The 20406-nt window shown below is 51.2% G+C and overlaps 1 protein-coding gene across 2 annotated transcripts in view; it reads left to right on the top strand.

The window, feature by feature from the left end:
- The first annotated feature begins 8529 nt into the window (after nt 1–8529).
- Nucleotides 8530–20406, top strand: part of DTX2 (deltex E3 ubiquitin ligase 2) — a 30710-nt gene continuing 18833 nt past the window's right edge. For both annotated transcript variants that reach the window (XM_030462458.1, XM_030462459.1), the window contains exons 1-3: nt 8530–8626; nt 13105–13496; nt 17910–18489. In XM_030462458.1, coding sequence (XP_030318318.1) covers nt 13190–13496; nt 17910–18489 — 887 coding nt within the window. In that variant the 5' untranslated portion in view covers nt 8530–8626; nt 13105–13189. The remainder of the gene's footprint in view (nt 8627–13104; nt 13497–17909; nt 18490–20406) is intronic.

Consider the following 20406-nt stretch of genomic DNA (forward strand, 5'->3'; position numbering starts at 1 on the left):
TCTGCCAGGGCCCGGGGGCTTGAAACCATCAACTCCAGCATCCATCCATCCCCATCCACACCAGGAACATCACCCTCCCTAAATGCAAATGTCTGTGTTTGGGGGGGGTGATGGGGGGTAAGATCAGCAGCTCTGAAGATGCTCTCCACCTTGCCCACGATTTCTCAGGCAGCACCGTGGATTTTTTTTTTTTTTTTTCTTTCTTTCTTTCTTTCTTTTTTTTTTTTTTTTTTTTTTTTTTTTTTTCCACGTCTGCATCGTTACTGCATGGGCTCGGAGTTGCTTTGGCAGTCTCAGGCTCCGGGTTTCTGCTGCTCCGAGGAGGAGGAAACACAGCCAGCCTTATTCAAGGAGCAGCCACAACATAAGAAAAGGCTAATTATAAAATTCCACAGAGCAGCAGCAGGGCTCTTCTCTTGTTCGCCAGGAAAAAAAAGCCCTTTTTGTCCTTCACCCTCCTGCCTCGGCACTCAGGGACTTGGGTGATGCTCAGGGACTTGGGTTTTGGTGGGGGGAGGTGAGGGGTGGGCAGGGACGTGCCCATGGCCACCTAAAAGTGCCACCAGCAGCATCTCTCACAGCTTCCTGGGGTGCTGGGTGGGTGGCATCTGCAGCAGCTCCCACTGGATCTCATGCTCAGTCATGAGTGGGAGCTGGGGAAAGCCCAAATAATACTGAATAAATAAAAAAAAAAAGAAGAAAAAAATAATAAAGAATATTAAAAAAACAGGCTTCCCTTTTTAATTAGCTAATAAAGTAGAGAGAGAAGGTGGGGTAGCACACCACTGCCAGGAAATACACTGGGGATTTTGGAGCAGGGCCTGATGTGACAGAAAAAAGCCACAAGCTAAGACAAAAGGCATCTTTTTGCTGGCAGGAGGGAAGGACTGAGCTGTTCCTCAGGGCACCAGTTGGTGCCATCAGCAGGCTTCTAATGCAGGCCAGGTTTCCCCTGCTGATTGCTGAGCTCACTCCCCAGGTATTTACGGTTTCCCTCTCCCTCTGCCACCTGCCCTTGGGGGAGCAGCAGCAGGAAGGATGTGGGGATGGAGCCTCCTCTCCTTCCAACACCTTCACCCACTCCTCCTGCTGCTCCGGGATCCAGCAACACGGGGATCCCAGGAGACACCCCAAAAGACAGCCAGCAGCTGTAGGAAGAGGGGAAAAGAGGGAAAGGTGTCAGCACAGTGGGAGATGATTTCAGTTCCCTCCTCCTGGGAGGGTTCTGTGCTGTTTGGTGACCCAAGCACTCACTTCCATGTGTTTTCTGGCACCGGGGCTGCAGCAGAAGCAGCTGCAGGACCCGTCCCCTCCCCAGACAAAATCCCCTTTGTTCCTCCTTGTTGTCTGCTTCCTGCCCGATGTGCTGCAGCAACCAGGTGAGAAAGAGCAGCCCAAGGACAGGGCACTGACAGGTGGCTCTGCAGAGAGCTGCTGGCCCCTGCCACCACCTCTGGTGACACCCAGAGCTGTGGAGGAGCAGATGTGGTCCATAGGGGGGGAAAAGAGGATGGGAAGCAGGGTGCTGGGTCCCCTTGGCTGGTCACAGCAAGGAACTCCCTGAGCTCTGGGTACACCCATGACTCCCCCCCTCCCTTTTCTGCATCCCCTCTGGTGACATTAAGTCTCTGGGGCTCTCAGCAGTGGGATCCTATGGGACAACAGATGTTTATGTATGGCCTGGCCATCTGGAGGAGCAGGCAGTGTCTGCTCTGCCAGCACTGGGAAACACTGCTGGGATGGGAAAGAGCTGGTGCAGCCACAGTGGGAGGGTTTAAATAGCATCATGGAATCACCAGAATGGTTGGGGTTGGAAAAGACCTTAAAGACCATCTAATCCCAACCCCCTGCATGAGCAGGGATACCTCCCACCAGCCCAGGTTGCTCCAAGCCCCATCCAACCTGGCTGTGAACACTTCCAGGGATGGGGCAGCCACAGTTTCCCTGGGCAACCTGGGCAGGGGCTCCTCGCTCTCATAGAAAAGAATTTCCTTCTAATATCTCATCCCAGTCCTTCTTTCAGCTTGAAACTCTTCCCTCCATCCTATCACTCCATCCCCAGGGATGAGGTCCCTCCAGAGCTTTCCTGTTGCCCTTCCAGGGACTGAAAGGTGCATTTGGTCTCCCTGGAGAATTAAAATCCAGAGAATTCAAGCTCTGCCAAGGTGTGTGATGGAGAGAGAAGCAGTGGGGACAGGGGGGTGACCAGAGAGATGGGGCTGGAATTGCTGCCTGGGAACCCACGGGGCTTGGAGATGCCGGCTCCAGGTCTGACCCTGAAAATCCCGGAACGGTTTGGGCTGGGAGGGACCTTTAAAGTCCAGGCTGATCCAGAAAAAATCCGGAAAGCTGGATCGGGTGCCAGACGGCTGAGTGTGCACTAGGTGGCAGGCATCTTCAGGGAGAAAGGCTGGAGGGAGCTGGAGGAGGACTTGGGTTTGCCCAAGCTCCGGTGGTGGCAGCCCCGGGGACCTGTCCCCTCCGGGAGGTCCAGGCCATGGGTAAAGTAGGAGGTGAGAACACCCAGGGATGTGGTGTCCGTCGTTTCTTGGCTGGATTTTGTAAATGGGAGGGATGGAGAGAGGCTTGGAACCAGGGACTGTGTGAGAGGGAGAGGACCAAGGGGTTTCAGCTGAAGGAGGTGAATTTGGAGTGGACAAAAGGGAGAAATTCTTAATAGTGAGGGTGGGGAGGCAAATGGGCTGCTCAGAGAAGTCCCATCACTGGAAGTGTTGGTCAGATGGGGCTTGGAGCAACCTGATCTGATGGGAGATGTTCCTGGCCATGACCTGGGAATGGACTAGATGGTCTTCAAAGGTCCCATCCTACCCAAACCACTCAAGATTCCATGATTTCCCTGGAAAAGTCAGGCAGTGGGGTACAGGGAAGTTACCAAAGCTCCCAGCTCATACCCCACAACCAGCCAGGACCAGGGAGATGTCAAAATCCCAGGTCTTGGAGAGCAAGCTCAGAGGTAAGAGTGGGATGGCCATAGCAGATCCCACCTCTGGCATGGCAGGGATCAGCAGCAGCTCTTGCAGAGGAATTTCTTCCTAATTCCTCTCCCTTCAGCTTTGTCTGCTTGGAGGAATTAATCTGCACTCAAGTGGGCTGTGAGTCCTGAGTGTGGCAGCCATCCCACCCGGCTCAGCCAGGAAGGCTTGGAAGTGGCCAGGCTGCTCCCCAAGGCACCAGATCAACCCTGAGCCTCGAGCATCAGGTTTTATATCCAGCAGGGCAGGACCTTGGGTCAAAACAACAAAAGATGGAGCAAGCATGGGAAAATGAATTTGACAGCCTTCCAGGCTTGCTGCAAGGAAGGAAGCAAGGAGAAGGAAAATCTTTGGCTGGTTGCCCTGAGGTGTGGGGGGGCTCAGACAGAAGATGATCCCATAGAGGGGGATTTGCTGCTCTGCATACTGATTTGGGGAGCCTGCAGAGAAGGTTGTTCCTGTGGATGCCCCTGGAAAAGAGAGAAAATCAGCTGGAAAGCAGCACAAAGGGCTGTGCTAATCCCTGAGAGTGAAAAATTATACTAAACCTTCTATCAACTATTTTTCCAGGTGGTAGGGGATCACCTGGAGGTTCTGCATCCCTGGAAATAGTAAACAGTGTCCCTAGGGAGAGCTGGAGAAGGAGCTTCACCTTTCAGGCTCAAAGAGCATTGAGCATCTTTGCAGCCACCTCATGGGAAAGAGATGAAGGGGTTTGTGCAGCTGGGTCTGATGCTGCTCCTCAGGCCCAGGATTCAGGGGGTAGGTGGCATCTTGGTCTCCTAAGCCCTGCCAGGGCATTGGGCCACCAAGACATCCAGCTGGGGCTTGGCCAGGGGAGGGGGAGGTGGAGAAATAGGTGGCTGAGGAGCAGCAAAGAGTTGGTGGTGCTGAGATGAGGTTCCTCAGCTGTCCAAGCCAGAACAGGACAAAATCCTGCTCAAAAATACATAATAAAGAATATAACTCCCCAGCCCTGCTCCAGGACACCCTTCAGACCCTGTAGCATCACCCAATTCCCCAGCCAGCTCCCCTCATCACTCCTTGCTCCTCATTCACAGCAGCTCTTCCAGCCATGGAGCTCTGCCAGGCTCAGGAGAACCCTGAATTCCTTATCCCCAATGTTTTTCCTATTTAGGATCAGAGGATATTTAATGCCTGTCGACCTGTGCAACCCCACAGACCCAAATAATCTGCTCCCAGCATGGTTTTATAAAGCCTGCCCCTCTCTTTGGCAAGCTTGTGTGTAGCAGGGTAGAAAGGAAAAAAAAAAATTTCCCATTGCTCTTTGGTTCCTTATTAGAGCCCTGGGAGACAGGAATTCCAGGCACCTGAGTTGGAAATGAGAAAGGAGGAAAACAGGCTGGTGAAGGGACTCGAGCACAGATCCTATGAGGAGAGGCTGAGGGAGCTGGGGGTGTTCAGCCTGGAGAAGAGGAGGCTCAGGGGAGACCTCATCACTCTCTGCAACTCCCTGAAAGGAGGTTGGAGCCAGGGGGGGGTTGGGCTCTTTCCCAGGCAACTCTCAGCAAGACAAGAGGGCAGGGTCTCAAGTTGTGCCAGGGGAGGTTTAGGTTGGAGATTAGAAAGAATTTCTTTCTGGAGAGGGTGATCAGGCATTGGAATGGGCTGCCCAGGGAAGTAGTGGATTCTCCGTGTCTGGAGATATTTCCAAAGAGCCTGGATGTGGCACTGAGTGCCATGGGCTGGGAACTGCAGCGGGAGTGGATCAAGGGTTGGACTTGATGATCTCTGAGGTCCCTTCCAACCCAGCCCATTCTATGATTCTATGATTCTAAGTTTATTGCTTAAGCAGACACCTCACAAGCAGGCTATCATTCATATTTGGTGATGATTAGTACTTGGTGAGGCTTTTGAACTCGAGTCTGTGACAGTCTCATCCATCCTGGAAGAGAAATCCAGGGATATTTGCATATCCAGCTGAGCTGCAGGGAGATTGGGCTCTGGAAGGGTTTTACCAGAGCTGCAGTGGTGATGTGCTCAGTGCAGGCAGAATATGAAAAAGAGAAAAGCTCCTGACAGGATTAACTCCTGTAAGGAGAGTGAATCAAGCCAAGCTGTTTGTGTAAAGAAGTGAACAAAGCAGGGGTTTAACTTCTGTCTTGGAGATAATTAGGAGTTAGATCTTGGCACCTCCAAGGCTGGCTGGACACTAGGGAGTGCAAACACCTGCACGGAAGCCAGGCTGAGGCTGCCATGACCAGCAGATAAGGGGAGATAATTGCAAGGGTCCAATTATCCTCTATAACAAGAGGATGAAGTCATCGAAAGCAAGAAAGGTAAAAAGTTCAACCCTGAGGAAGACTTCCTTACTTCAGCTGAAGACCCCAAAGACCCCGAGACAGAGCCCCAAAACGATGACTCTGCCTGTTATGAATATGTATGTAAGGATGATGGAACCTCCCCTTTTCATGTATAAATACCCCAACCCTTTCCCTTAACCCTTGGAACTCTTTGTCCAGCACGAGCTGGGGGTTCCCCGGATCCGACAATAAATACCTGTGCTGTTTAAAGGCTCAAGATGTTGTCTCTAAACAGTTTTGCTTGGCCTTTTTCGGCTTCAAATATTGACCCTGATGAGCTCAGGAAAGATGAAATCTCCTGGATTTAACCCAGGACACAGTTTTTTGATAGCCCTCCATGCCATGGGGTAAGATGGTTCAGCTGGGTGGTTTTGCTGGAATTCCTGAGTTCACTGACCTGCTGTACAGACACAGAAATACACATGAAATGGTGGATTGGGTTTTTATGGAGCTTCTCTGGAGCAGCTGTATCACAGGGGAACTTCCTGGGTGTAAAGTCCAAGGGAGACGAAAATCATTTGGGTTGGGAAAAGCTTCCTGAGCCTGCAATATCTTGGGGGTGGTTTGGGCTGTGGCTGCTGAAGGGGAAAACCAAGGTGGGGCTGAGCTAACACAGAGATAAGAAATCATTTGCCTACCCACCAGTGCTCCAGAATTCATTCCTGCATTTATAATAGTAATATAATATATTACTAATTAATATATTATTATTTATTATTCATTTATTATTCATTTATTATTTATTAATTTTTATTTATTAATTTTATTTATCATTAATATTATTAATTAATTTTATTTATTATTTATTATATATTATTAATAAATAATTCATATATTAATATATTATTATATAATAATATAATAATATAATAACATATAATATACAATATACAATATATAATATATAATAGATAATAATTATATCATATATATCACATATGTATAATAATATATTATAATAATATATATTATAGTAATATATATTATATAAGAATATACATTACATATAATATATTATATAATAATTATATAATATATATTTTATTATATGTATAATAATATATTGTTAATATATTACTATATAATATATAATTATTATATATAATAATAATATTATATATATAAAATATAATATGATATAATGTAATATAATATAATATAATATAATATAATATAATATAATATAATATAATATAATAATATAACCACCCCTCCCAAGGGATCTGAGCAGGTGTCTGCAGCACAAGGGCAGTGTATGGAACAACCCCAGGAACAATAATCATAGGATCATAGGATCATAGAATTGACTGGGTTGGAAGGGACCTCAGAGCTCATCAAGTCCAACCCTTGATCCACTCCCCCTGTGGTTCCCAGCCCATGGCACTCAGTGCCACATCCAGGCTCTTTGGAAAGATCTCCAGACACGGAGAATCCACTACTTCCCTGGGCAGCCCATTCCAATGTCTGATCACCCTCTCCGTAAAGAAATTCTTTCTAATCTCCAACCTAAACCTCCCCTGGCACAACTTGAGACCCTGCCCTCTTGTCTTGCTGAGAGTTGCCTGGGAAAAGAGCCCAACCCCCCCTGGCTCCAACCTCCTTTCAGGGAGTTGGAGAGAGTGATGAGGTCTCCCCTGAGCCTCCTCTTCTCCAGCCTCAACACCCCCAGCTCCCTCAGCCTCTCCTCATAGGGTCTGTGCTCGAGTCCCTTCACCAGCCCAGTTGCCTCCTTTGGACCTGCTCCAGGACCTTATATCCTTCCTAAACTGAGGGGCCCAGAACTGGACACAGGACTCGAGGTGTGGCCTCACCAGGGCTGAGCACAGGGCCCAATCCTCAGGGTGTTGTTTCTCCCTGACATGGGTGTCAATGCAACTGGCAATAAATCCCCTCAAGCTGCCCGACCTCTGGGTGGTTTCTGCTTTGGGTGGTCCCAGCCTCCAGGAGCCACTTCCAACGGGATGAGCACCTCCCACAGACACATCCAGAAGGATTAATCTGGGAATGGTTTAGGTTGGAAGAGATTTCCAAGCTTCCTTAGGGGCCACACCTGATGAGATGGCAGTGTCACAGTCCTGCTGGACCCTGTGGCACAGTGACACCCACACACATCGGGGGTGTTCTCTAAAAGTCTCTAAAATTCTGTATCTTGGACCACAGAAGAGGTGGCAGGAGGAGACCCCAGTGCCACCAGCCCCGAGGAAACCCACGTCCCGGAGGGGACACCTCCCTGGAGGGATCTCCAAGCCCTGGGGATGTGGTGCTGAGGGACATGCGGGGTGGTGGCCTTGGCTGTGCTGGGTGTAATGGTTGGACTGGATGAGCTTGGAGGCCTTTTCCACATCCCTACTTCCCTGCATCACCTTCACCCAGTGTCACACTCACCCAATGGCACATTCACCTCATGTCACACTCCCTGGTGTCACATTCACATAGTGTCACACTCCCACGGGGTCACACTCCCCAGTGTCACACTCACCTGGTGTCACACTCATCTCATGTCACACTCCCTGGTGTCACATTCACCCCATGTCACACTCACCCAGTGCCACACTCTCTGGTGTCACATTCACACAGTGTCACACTCCCAGTGTCATACTCACCCCATGTCACACTTAGTCCATGTCACACTCCCCAGTGTCACCCTCCCAGTGTGACACTCCCCGGTGTCACATTCACATGGTGTCACACTCCCAGTGTCACACTCACCCCTTGTCACACTTAGTCCATGTCACACTCACCCCATGCCACACTCCCCAGTGTCACACTCACCCCATGTCACACTCCCCGGTGTCACATTCACACAGTGTCACACTCCCAGTGTCATACTTACCCCATGTCACACTTACCCCATGTCACACTCACCCCATGTCACACTCCCCGGTGTCACATTCACATGGTGTCACACTCCCAATGTCACACTCACCCCTTTTCACACTCACCCCATGCCAAACTCCCCAGTGTCACACTCCCAGGTGTCACACCCCCCCATGTCACACTCCCTGGTGTCCCACTCACCCCGTGTCACCCTCCCAGTGTCCCCGCACCCCCATTCCCCCCCTCTCCCCGCATCCCCTCCCGCACTCTCCCCGCCCTTGGCCCCGCCCCATTTCCCACGGCCACGCCCACCCCCCACATGGCCCCGCCCCTCACTCCTTGGCCCCGCCCCCGCACTACATCCCCCAGGCGGCCGCGCGTGCGCATGCGCAGTGCCTCCCGCGGGCCGGGACGCGGCGGCTCCGCAACCGCCGTTGCCGGGACCGGAACCGGGCTGAGAGGCGTAGCGGGTCCGGAGGCGGTGGAACCGAGGTGAGGGGCTCGGAAACGGGGGGTGGGGGGTAGAGCTGGAGGTTAAGCAGAGCTTACAAACCCTTTCCCCGTGGTACGGAGCTCCGGGCCGCCCGTCACGGGGCTCTCCCCGGTACCGATCGGTACCGACGCTCGACCCAGCCCTGCCCGTGCTGTTTCGCGACTTCCCCTGCGGGACGTGGGACCGTGTGTCCCTTTCTCGGCCTGTGGTACCGGGACGCGGTTCCCCTCGCACTAGGCCCTGGCCCCTCTTTCCCTTCTAAATTGGGTCGGTACCGGCCGGACCCTGTCCCGGTCTGACCCCGCGGAGGTGCCGTGTTGAAGCCAGGAGGGGCTCGGTGGGGCTGTGGGTGCTGCCCAGAGCTCGCAGGGTGGGCTCTGGAGCCCCCCGAGGGGTTGGGAAGCAGCCGGACCGGACCGGACCGAACCGGAGACACCGGGTCCGCTTGGTTGGATTTGGAATAACCGGGAACAGCCCTCGTGGTGCTGGTGGAGCTGAGCGAACCCTGCTCGGGGATAAGGGCTCCCCCCAAATAAATAATGTGGGTGCTCAGGAGGAGCCTGGTCCCGGTTCGGTGGGATCCCGTGTCCGGGTGATTCTGCTCCATCCAAGAGCTTCCCTGGGTTTTCCTGCCTGGAATGAGCCTTCCCCACACGCTTTGTTTCCTCCTCTGTGTCCGTTTTTATTTTCTGCTCCGAAGGGAACTCTCCTGAAGCTGGTTTGGGGTGGAAGGAGCCCAGGTTTGGGGTTTAGTTCTCCTTTTTTTTCTTTTTTTTTCTTTTTTTTTTTGGCTGTCACTTTGCTCCCTGAGGATCTGGGATTAATGGATCTGGGATTAATGAATCCAACCTCCTCTTTATCTCCTTCCTCTGCTCCTGGCCCAGGGTTGATGCTGGGGGGGGGGTTGGATAAAAGTAAAAGTGGAGTTCAGGTGATGGGTTTGGGGTGGGGGCTCAGGGCATCTGTGGGGTTACTCCAGGGGTGCTCATGGCTCTGGTACAGTTCCATTCCCTCTTTATCTGCTCTCCTTAATCCCTGTGTAATCCTTTTCCATGGGATCTCTGAACCCATTCCAGTCCCACCTCTCACACGATGGTTGAAGAGCTTAAAGAATCCCTCCTGGGCACCCTCTTTTCTGAGCCACCTGCTGAAAAGTCTGTTTTACCAACCTGGTTGGATTTATTTTTTATAAATTCAGCCCATCTCAGGGGCTCCTGGAGCCTTTTCTTTTCCAGGCACGTTTTTACTTGTAGCAGTGGTGGCAATTTCAGGGCAGAAACTTCAGAAGGGATTTGGCATTTTTAGAACTCAACCCCATGAATTTTAAGATCCTGCCTTTAAAACAAAAGCAGATGCTGCTTTCTGGAAGCAGAACAGTTGGAGAACTAAACATCTCTTTCAAATGCTTCAGTTCCCACCTGCCCCCTTCCCTTGCTTTCATTTACAGGAGGTTGAGGAGCAGGGAGGGAACCTGCTGGGAAGCACATCCCAAATACACCCAGTTCTTTTCCTGTCCAAGTCCCTGATGAAAGGCACGTGGGCAAACGTTTCAAGAGGTTGTGCTGTAAAGATCCAACCCCACAAATCCAAAATCAAGATCTTCATCCAAGTTACCTCCTCAGTGGGGGGAAGTTGGATGGAATATTGATGTTTGCATTTCCAGGAGTCATTTTCCTTTGGGACAAAGTGGCCCAGAAGTGGCCAGGACTGAATCAACTTCTGAGTAAACACAACATTTAGGGGATTGGGATGACTTTGAGCTTTTCAAGGCACTTTTCAAGGTCCAGGTGAAGCGTTGTAGAATGTGGGATTTTGGCAAAGATGGGTAAGATGCTCTCTCTGGGCTGCCAGTCTCCCCAGGGCAGAGCCAGGGTGGTTTTCCTGGCTCCCAGAACGTGGTGTTGGTCAAGTGGGATGTGTGACACATCCTGCCCTGCACTCAGCTGTCTCTGCACAGATCTGCCTGCCCAAAACCTTTTTGTTTTTCTGCTTTGGTGCAACACACACACAGCAGCCCATGGAGCAGCTCTTCCCCAGAATTCTTCAGCTTTTAATATTTCTGAATTCATGGAGAGGGGAAAGGAACTGCAATTTCAAGCCTTTTCTTGTTTGCCTTATTTCAAGGACTCGTGGAATTTTGGCTGACTGAAGGCTCTCCCACATTCCACGCTTCCCAAATCCAGATGAACAGCTGCTGGCTCCAACAGGGAGAACTGGCAGGAGGTTGGAATACACCCCTCCTTTGGACCAGCAGTCCCAGAGCAGGGAATATTTTTCCATTTGGATGTGGAAGCAAACACTGGAGCACGTGCAGCCCGGGTGGTACCTGTGCATCACTGCCATCCAGGAGCTGAGTGACAAAGCTTTTGTCACCAGGCCAGCGTCACAGCGAGGTGAAAGGTGACACTGAGCTGGCATTGGACTTTCTGCTGGGATCACTTTTTATTTATTTTATTTATTTCCATTTCCTGCTGCCCTGTTTCAAAAAGGAAGGGAAACAAATAGGCTCCCTCTGCTCTGCTGCTCTGCTGGTGGTTGTGGGTTGTGCAGAGGAATGGTTGCTTTGAGATAACAAGCTTGAGGAGGTGAAAAAGGTGTTGGTTCTCTGTTTGGAGGTCAGAGAACCTGCTGCATGGCCTCATGGGGGTAGGAGAGGAGAACCTGAAGTTACAGAACCCCCATGCTCGTGGAGTCCATGGGGAGGAGATAATGTTCATGGGAAACTCACCATGGAAAGAGCTGTCAGGGGCAGGGGTTAGGTTGGATACCTCAAGTTTTAACTTGTTGGTTTGAGGAGTGAAATAAGTGCCCTGAGTGCATCAGGAGAGAAGGAATTTTTTGGAGAAAGATCAGTTGCAGAGAGCAAGGTCTTCTGTTGGTGGCCTGGAGTGGTTTGTCACCAGCACCAGTTGAGCTGGGGGTGTTCTGTAAAAATCTCAGAGCAGCTGATGAAGGAATTTGCAGTGAGTTCCTGGAGAAGGTGGTGCTTTCGTTTTAAAAATGCAGACATGTGGGTGTGTCTGTTCTTCACTTGCTTTTTCTCTTTCTTTTTTTAAGCTAGCAAGCTGCACAAGCAGGGTGGATGGGATGCTCCACGGAGCGTGGGATCTTCCCCCATCCAGCAAGGATGTCATGCTCTGGGCAGATGGCATCTTCCAGTGGAAGCCACCCACTGCTGCTCTGCCTCTTGGGAGACCTGAACTTTTCCATTTGATGGGATCTAAGCTCGTAGCTCCCTGCTGGGAGTTCAGCAATCCATGGTGTGAGATCTTAGGAGGGAGAAGGTGACTTTAGTTTGGAACAAAATGAATTCTGCTCATTTGCAGTCATAGCCACCTGCTGAGGAGCAACCACAGGGATCTCCAGTGCTCTGTCTGGCATTCTGGCTCTGAGACACTTGTCCCCAGATGGGCTGGGCAGCATTCCTTGCAATGACACAGCAGATGAGGGATACCAAATATCAGACTTCGGGTGTCTCTAGGACAGTTTGGTGACCATGTGATGGCCTTGGGTCTGATTTTTTTTATATCACTACATCCTAAGGGCTAAGACTGACTGTGATCTTTTATCTCTTCTTCCTGTCCCTTCTCTGAGTTATGATTTACTCAATGTCCTTTGTGTTTTTATCTGGATGCCTTAAGGCTCCTACCCCATTCTCTGTTCTTCTCCAGATTCTCTCTTGATGACTCAAGTCTCTTGATGCAGATTGTCCCTTGTTTAAAGTCCTTCCTTGCTCTCCAACCTGAGAACTTGAGGACACACTAAACCCTCAGCCCTGCTCCTCCTGGGGCTTCCTTACTCATTCCTGACCCTTCTTCACTCAGCTCCATGTATCTGTTGCTGCAGACTGAGTGTGAAGGATTGTCTGCTGGCTTTGCTTGCAGGTATAATGCTGGATAGAAGGAGTGATCCCAATGGAATGAGCAGAAAAACCTGAATGGAGCTGACATCATGGTCCTGGAACTCTGATCAGTGTTTGGGAACTGCTTTTGTGGAACCAAGTGATTTGTGTAGATGAGGGCTTGGGGAGCTCCGTGCTCAGGATGAATGCTGCCAGGGCTGGTGCTGAGCACAGGTTTGGAGGGATGCAGAGTGACCACTTGCCTTGGCATCCTCCTGAGCATCTAAACTCTGGTCAGGGCTCATGGACCTGCCCAACACAGACCAGCAGCAGCTCTGGGTTGGTTCTGTCAGCAGCGACTGGTGGTGTCTTTGGAGAGCTGAGGGTCCCCAAAGAGTTTTTGCTCTAAATTAGCAAGAGAAGTTGCTAGCATTGGCAGGAGATGGGTGGTGGTGCCTCATTTGCCCCTCACCAGAGGGTTTTGAGGCCAATCCACTTCTCTGTAGCCTAAAGGCATAGTGAGCATCCTCTGTGAAAGGCCAAGCTTATTTCCCTCTCTTAAAAGTGGATGCAGGGTAAGGGGGGATTTGGGGCATCATTCTCAGCTCTCTCTGTTCTCTTTGTTTCTTGCTTCAGGTCCCACAGAAGAAAATGGTGTAAGGCCAGCACACAGCTGCCACTTCCAGTCCCAACCTGCTCAGAGCTCAGGGAGGAGAAGACCATGGCAGCATCTCAGGGAGCAGGAAGCAGCTCAGCCGGGCCATCCGGACTCCCCGGTTCTGCCCCGGGGCCCGGCAGCAATTCCCCAGCCGTGGCAGTGTGGGAATGGCAGGATGAATTTGGCAGGTGGAGGCCTTACAGAGCCAACGTCTGCAGCTACATCGAGCAGGTTTTTCAGGCCTCTCAGCAGAAGGGAAGGCATTCAGGAGCAGGGCTTGTCAGCAGCATCCCTTTGGGACACGCGGATCCTGCCCTGGCTCCCTACGTCATCGACATTCCAAGCTTCACACAATTCCGGCAGGATACAGGTAAGGGAGCTTCCCTGCTCCTCCTGGGCTTTTGATGAGGTTGCTTGAGTCCTCGAAGATAAGAGGGAGCAGGAAAAGCCCTCCAAAGCTCTGCTGTGTGTCACCCAGCACGTGAGGAAATAGGTGCTGGATGGGGGAACCTGTGGGGTTGGGGTGGCGGGGACCTTAAGGACCCTCCTCATGGGACCTCTGGAGCTCAGAGCCAGCACCCTGGGAGCTGCAAACTCTTCCTGCCCTGACTTAAGACCACTCACATTAAAAGAAAGGGCTTTTTTTATTATTTTATTTTAATGCTTCACACCCTCCTGTTTGACTCCCTCGTTCCCACTGTGGCTGGAGTAGCAGCTGCTTTACCCTGGCACTGTGCCCCACACAAGCTGCTCTGCAAAATCCTGCAGCCCCCACTGTCATGCTGCAGTAGAACATTCCCTACACTTGTACTGTACCAGGCTGGCTTGCTTCCTCCCAGAGAGGAAGGGCAGGTTGGGCTTAATAGCAGGTTTGAGACCTAATTTTCCTTCTCACCTCATCTCTCTTGGGGTCACCAAGGTCAGCAGCTCAGGATTTACTGAGATTGCTCCAGATGTGCTGAGCAGCTGTAGCCTAGAAAAGGGGGCAGGGGTGGAATGCATGCTCTTCATCTCTGGAAAATCCAGGGAGATCCCAAATTACACACCCTGAATGAATGGCTGCTGTAGAAAATTCTTCTGTGCATCAGTTTTCCCTTTGCTGATATTTTTCCCATCACCCCAGGACACAGACAAGCATCAGCCCAAGCCTCAGAGATGGGCAATGGGCTGGTTTCTTGCCAGCTGAAGAAATAAGTGAGCAATATCTTGAATCAGCTGCACTATCGGGCAGTTCCTACAGGAAAGGGAAGTGGTGGGAGCAAATGCAAGTGGTTATCACAGCTGCATCCGTGTTTTTATTCTGACTTGCTGACCTTAGGATTAGTTTTTCTAGTGCCATCCTCAGTGAGGAGCTTTCTTAGCTGGATTGCATGGCCTCTTGGAGCACCTGGAAGCCCTGCTGAGGCTGTGGCTTCAGGCATGGATCACCACACCTGGCTCCAGCAGCAATTCCTTGGTTTCTTCATGCCAAACTTGGAGAAGGAACTTTCCAGGACAAGATGTCCTTTCAGTCAATGCCCTTGGGGACCAGCCCCAGATTGTCCCTTGTCAGGAAAGGGGCAGTTTAGTGAGGGTGAAGGATGGGAGGGTGAGGGTTGTGTCCCAGTGTGAGTGTCATCCTTCTGCTCAAGGCCACTGGAGAGGTGGACTTGACCTCTCTGCAAAGGTCTTGTATCTCTTTAGACCTTTGTGAAAGATCTCAAAACACCCAGTGAGTGTTGTCCATCACATGGGGGTTTGGAGTTGGTCATCTCTAAGGGACAGCCCAAGACAATTTTGGAATATTCTGCTGGCTGTTGTGATCTCATCTTTCCTTGGATGAGATCTGCAGAGAAGTTGTTAAGAACAAAAAGGTCAATTCCATTGCCTGGCTCTGCAGCCTTTCCCACTGATCAAGTGGCCAGGGCTTTGAGCTTCTGTTATGGTTTGAGTGGACCAGGCTGATTTTCTGGTACTAGTACACAGAGGGTCTTCAGGACCCTGAGGGATCCAGGAGAGGTGATACCCAGAGGGGTCTGGATTCCCTCCTATCTCCTGCCACAGCTCAATCAAAGCCAGGAGGATGGAAGCTCAACCCCCTTCCTGCTCCTTTCTTTGCTGCTGCTTCTCTTTGGGGAGCTCTTGGGAAGAGGCTCCTGCTTTTCCATCAGTTCACCACGTGCTCAGCAAACCCCACATCCATTGGGTGCTGGGAAGAGCCAGGGATCCCTCTCCTGAGCCTGAGGGACCCTCAGATACCTGTCCTGCCAGCATCCAGAGTGGGTTTTGTAGATTTGTACATATTTCTCATCTCTGTCTCTGCCCTTTCCCTGTTTCAGTTTTCATTTCCAACCTTTAAGTCTTATCTGTGCCAGCCCTCCACAGGTACCTGTGTGCTCTGCAACGTGACTACTGCCAACACTGTCATATCCCCTTTTGGTGGCCCAGTTCTAAGCAAAGCTTTTCCTCTCTACAGGGCTGTGCCTTAAACATGAACCTTTCAGAGCAAGCAGCCAGCTGACCTTTGTCATGTGCTGGAGAGAAGAATCTCTGCAGGAAACATCCTGGGGAAAAAAAATAAAAATTTTTAAACAGAGCAAAAAAAAAAAAAATAGGCTGTTGTATTCTGCTCATCAGCTATTAGATGGACAATCAGACTCTTCAAAGGAAGCCAGGGAGAATAACAGGAAGGCAGTGTGAAGAGGAGCAGTGTCCCCAGTGATGGGAATGGCAGCTGTGCAGGGGCATCTGGCAGGCAGGATTAGCCATGGGCTTCAGCTGCTGGTTGAGGTAGATTAACTGGGAGTGAGTGTTTGCCCACCCTGGAGAGGAATGGCAGTTTCCCTGCCAGCCTGGGGGTAAGGGGGATGTTTTCCAAGTGTGTGGCCTTATTACTGACTCCTGACAACTCTTCTTTCTCCCTTCTGCTGTTTTGGGATGTTACAATCACAGGTTGCTTGCAAACTCCTCGAGTCCTCTCTGGGTTGCTCTTAACTTCTCACCTGCCACCAAAGCAGGGGCAGCCTCCTCTGGGATGTGTCCTGCTGGGCTTTCTGATCCCTTGTTTTACTTGTGGTAGTCCTTTTTTTTCCTGGGAGCAGATTCCCTGTGCTCTGGCTGCTGGAGAAGTGGTTGGGAATAAGTGCTGGACCTTTCCTGGCTGCTCCATCCCCTGTCTGGACTGAAGCAAATCATTCCCAGGGCCTTCAGCTCCCCAGCAGAAACACTGCTCCTGCTGCTTGTTGGTCTGGCACGTTCTGCTTTTGAAAGAGCCTCAGCCTTCATATCAGCTCTGGAGCTCAGATCTATCTTGATTTATCTTCTGTTAAATCAGTGACAAGTGGGACAGACCTGCACAGGGTCTCATGATGGTCTGACCATAAGTGCTGAGCAGAAACCACCAGCACCATTTACAAAGAAGCCCAGGAGTGCCATTGGAGCAGAACTGGGACTTTTCTGCTGTTAAGCAGAGTTTTTAGCAGTGAGGGATTGATTAATGACCTTATACTTTTGAGTTATGTCCTGGTAGTTTCTGCAGCATCCCAATACTCTGGGTTAGGAAGGACACCCATGGGAAGCAGAGTTAATCCAGCCAGAGCCTGAATTTAGGCAGCAATTGGGTTTTGGCAGTGGGGGGGCCCATTTGGGCTGTCCTTCCTCTTCTTTGGGGTGTGCTGCTTGGGCAGAGAGTTCCCTTGGGCTGTCAGCCCCCAAAGGGAGCCACCAGCAACATCCAGGGCAGTTCTCCAGAGGTGTTATGGGTGGGTATTGCTCTTACCTGTGCTCCTGGAGCTCAGGATCAAACTCTCATGATCTCTAAGGAGGCTTTTATTTATTTTTTTTTTTCCTTTTGGTGCTGTTCTTCTCTGAACTCCTCCTGTATCGTGTCAGTTCTCTGCTTCCCTCTTCACCCCCACCCACTGACATCCCCAGACTTGCTCACCCTGCAGCATTTCCCACTCCTCAGTGCTCCTGAGGATTTTCCCAGGATTTTCCCAGTTTTGCCCCTGCTGCAGGAACCTGTTTTTGCAGTGGTTTCAGAGTTCCTGTCCTGCTGGGTGGCTTACCTCTCCCTCTCATGAGGCTTTTTCTTTTTTTCAAGAAAGGAATAAAGTAACCAGGAGTCAAGCCAGGCTTCCAGGGGGCTTGGAGCTCCTGCTGTTGCTGTCAAGTGGCCTTGGAAGTGCAGTGTGTCTGCTTTCATTCCTCTTCCTTTGTCTGAACAGCTGCTCTCTCCGGCTTCCAAATGACTTCACTGTCTTCTCCTCTCCAGGATTTCTGGCTCTAGCTGCCCCCTCTCCAAAGTCCCTGTGAGACTTCGCTCCCCCAAGAGCAATGTTGCCCAGATCCTTGTGTAGCAGAGTGGGTGTTTAGCCCCTTCAGCACTCTTGCAAAGTACTTCTTGATGGTGTCATGTCTCTATAGTTACTCTGTTGTCAAGGCTGTGGGAGTTGGATTTTTTTTTTTAGCCAGATCTGAGCCTCAGCCTGATTTTTTTTTTTCTTTGGGTTTTTTTTAGTGTTATGGAGGTAAATGTGAGTGCTGTGCCTTTGTGCTTGGGTGTGTCTGTCTCTGCATCCTCTCCCCTTCCCTCCTTCCCTTCCTCCTTGCAGCTTTTGAACCTTTTGCCAGCCCACAATCAGATCTGGCAGAAGCACAGGGATCTCGGGTGGGTGTTGCACTTCTCTGAGCTGCAGCAGCAAACTCAGAAAAAGAAAAATCTCTTAGTGTGCCCTTGCTGAGGGAGAGGTGAGCAGAGACTTCCCTGTTCAACAAATCCTTTTAATTCTTTGTCCCCCCCCAGGGACCATGCGTGCTGTCCACAGACACCTCTTCCCCAGGGACTCCGCCGCTGGGCAGGGCATCGTCTGGGAGTGGCAGAACGATGAAGGGGGGTGGTCCCCATATGAGATGAACGTCTGTGTCTTCCTGGAGGAAGCCCACACCACCTACCACCAACGTGTAGACCTTGGACCTTTGGGTTACAACTACGAAGTTGACTTTTTGGCACAAGTCCAAACCAACAAAGCCACCAAGTTCCGACGCAGCATCCAGAGGCGGTCGGACGCCCCGTACCCTTTGGTGGTTTCCCCAGCACCTCTTCACCCAGGGGTTTCTTGTTCCTGCCAGCAGTGCTGGCAGACCAGTGGGACTGGTCCCATCACCACACGTTACCGGCACTCCATGATCAACTTCCCAACTTCTTCCACTGCTCCTCAGGTTCCTGCTAGGACGGTGTCAGTAAGTTCTTCCAGCTTCGTGCCCTATAACAAACCAACTTTGTCTGGAGCAAGGTCGACCCCCAGACTCAACTCACAGAGCACCTGGGCTTTGCCTCAAGCTGGGGGACCCACCCCAGGACTGCCTGCAGCAAATGGAATCAGGTACAGACCCCTCACTCACCTTTAAATCATGTGCACGTCTCTGAGAGAGCTGCCGTGCTTGGGTCTTCCTGATCCAGGAGATCCTCTCTCCAAGAGGACTTCCCAAGGGTCTTCTCCTTAGCTTAGGAAGGGTATTTGTGCCTTGGTGTCTAGTAGGGTGGATCTTGCCACAGAGGATTGCAACACCCATCAGTGAGCAGTGGGAGGGCTGTGTCTGCACCTCACCTGTGTGAAAGGCAGAGCCTTCACTTCCCAGGTTTTTTTTGGCTGCTGCCATCTCCATGAAAAGCAAACTTGTGGTCTGGCAGCTCAGCTCTTCTCCACAGAACGCTGAGTTTGGCAGGGTCTGAGTACATTGTGTGCTACTGACAGAGGGAAAGGTTCAGTCTTTGCTGGGGACAGCAGGGCTTGTCACACGGGGAAGGTGGCAGCTCTTGGGATGCTTGGGAAGGGCTGGGTGGGTGCTGGCAGAGCTGTGTGACAGGCACCTCCAGGGCAAACTCTGCACCCCAGCTGCCAGCCTCTCTCCCTGCTCTCCTGGCCACCAGCTGGCTGTCCCCAGGAGGCTGAGTATGTCCCAGGCTTGTTCTGGCAAGTGGGACATGAACCTTTGGCAGGACCTGGCCAAGATGCTGGGATGTGGCTGGGTACTTCTCTGGCTACAGGGTTTGCTGGGGAGGTGGTTTGTTTGGGTTTTTTTCACAGCCTTTGTCTCTCCAAACTCCCTTCCTGTTCCTTAGCACCAGTGTTGCCACCAAACACACCAGTGGAAGCCTCTGTTTTCCACAGGAGCACCTGTGGATTTGCAGATCCAGCCCGTGGCCATGTGCTGAGCTGGGAGGGATGCAGCAGCTGGGGGGGAGGGAGGCTCACCCCAAAGGACCCCAGGGAAAGGCACAACAAAGATGTGCATTGCTGGCTTTTCATGGATGATGGATGATGTCTGGATCTCCAGTCCTTTGGGATTAGTTTTCCTCACTCCTTCCTCCCTGCCAGCCAGCCAGCCCCAGGCAGGGAGCTGGGGAGGGGGGCAGTCTGTCTGCCAGGGTAGTGCAGGGTGGGAAAGGGATGTTCCCAGCACCCAGCTTGGGGTGGCTTTTCCCCCATCAGTGCTGGGTTTGAGTTGGAAATGGTGCTGGGTGTGTGGAATTATTCCTGGCTGAGGTTACAGGCTCAGGAATCCCATGTTCCAGCAAGAAAATACCCTCATTTCTGTGAATTAGATGAAACTTGAGTAGCAAACTCTTAACAATGTGTTTCATTTCATCCTGAAACCCAGAACATTCCTGGGTTACTTTATCCCCTAGGTTCCCCATCTTCCTCCCTCCCTCTCCTGTGGTTCCCCTTCCCTCCCAGTTGCTGACTCTCTTCTCCAGCATCACCCAATAGTGTGGCCTTGGGGGGGGGGGTGAAGATGAAGCATTAATTATCCTGCACTAATTAGCCTGCCCAGGGTTTCTGTCTGCATCCAGCATTGCTCATTCCTCATAGCTGTGATGTGCAGCTCCCCATCCTTGGGGGCTGAAGGGAAGGGAGCAGCATGGGGGATTCTCTGGTGTCTAATAAAGGTTGTGCTGCATTCACCCCCCAGCCTTTGGCTCCCAAGCAGCCCTGGCAGAATTACTTGTTTTTTACCAAACTGCTCATCTTCACAAAGCTTGAAGGTTTGACCCAGCTCCTGCCTCTCAGAGCTGAGCTGCAACTGGCAGAAAGGCTCAAAAGAGAGAGGTGAATTTGTACAGACCCAGTTTCTTTAAGAAACAGCTAAAAAATGGCAGCAAACATCTCTCCTGCAGAGCTGAAAAAGAGGTGTAGTTCATCCTGGAAAGCTGCCTAACACCCTGTGTGGCTGTGACAGTTACGTGTAATAGACACAGGCAGAAACAACCCCCAGAATGGGCTGTTGGTAGCACAGGA

This window comes from Calypte anna, chromosome 19 (assembly GCF_003957555.1).
Source record: "Calypte anna isolate BGI_N300 chromosome 19, bCalAnn1_v1.p, whole genome shotgun sequence".
Classification (NCBI taxonomy): Eukaryota; Metazoa; Chordata; class Aves; order Apodiformes; family Trochilidae; genus Calypte; species Calypte anna.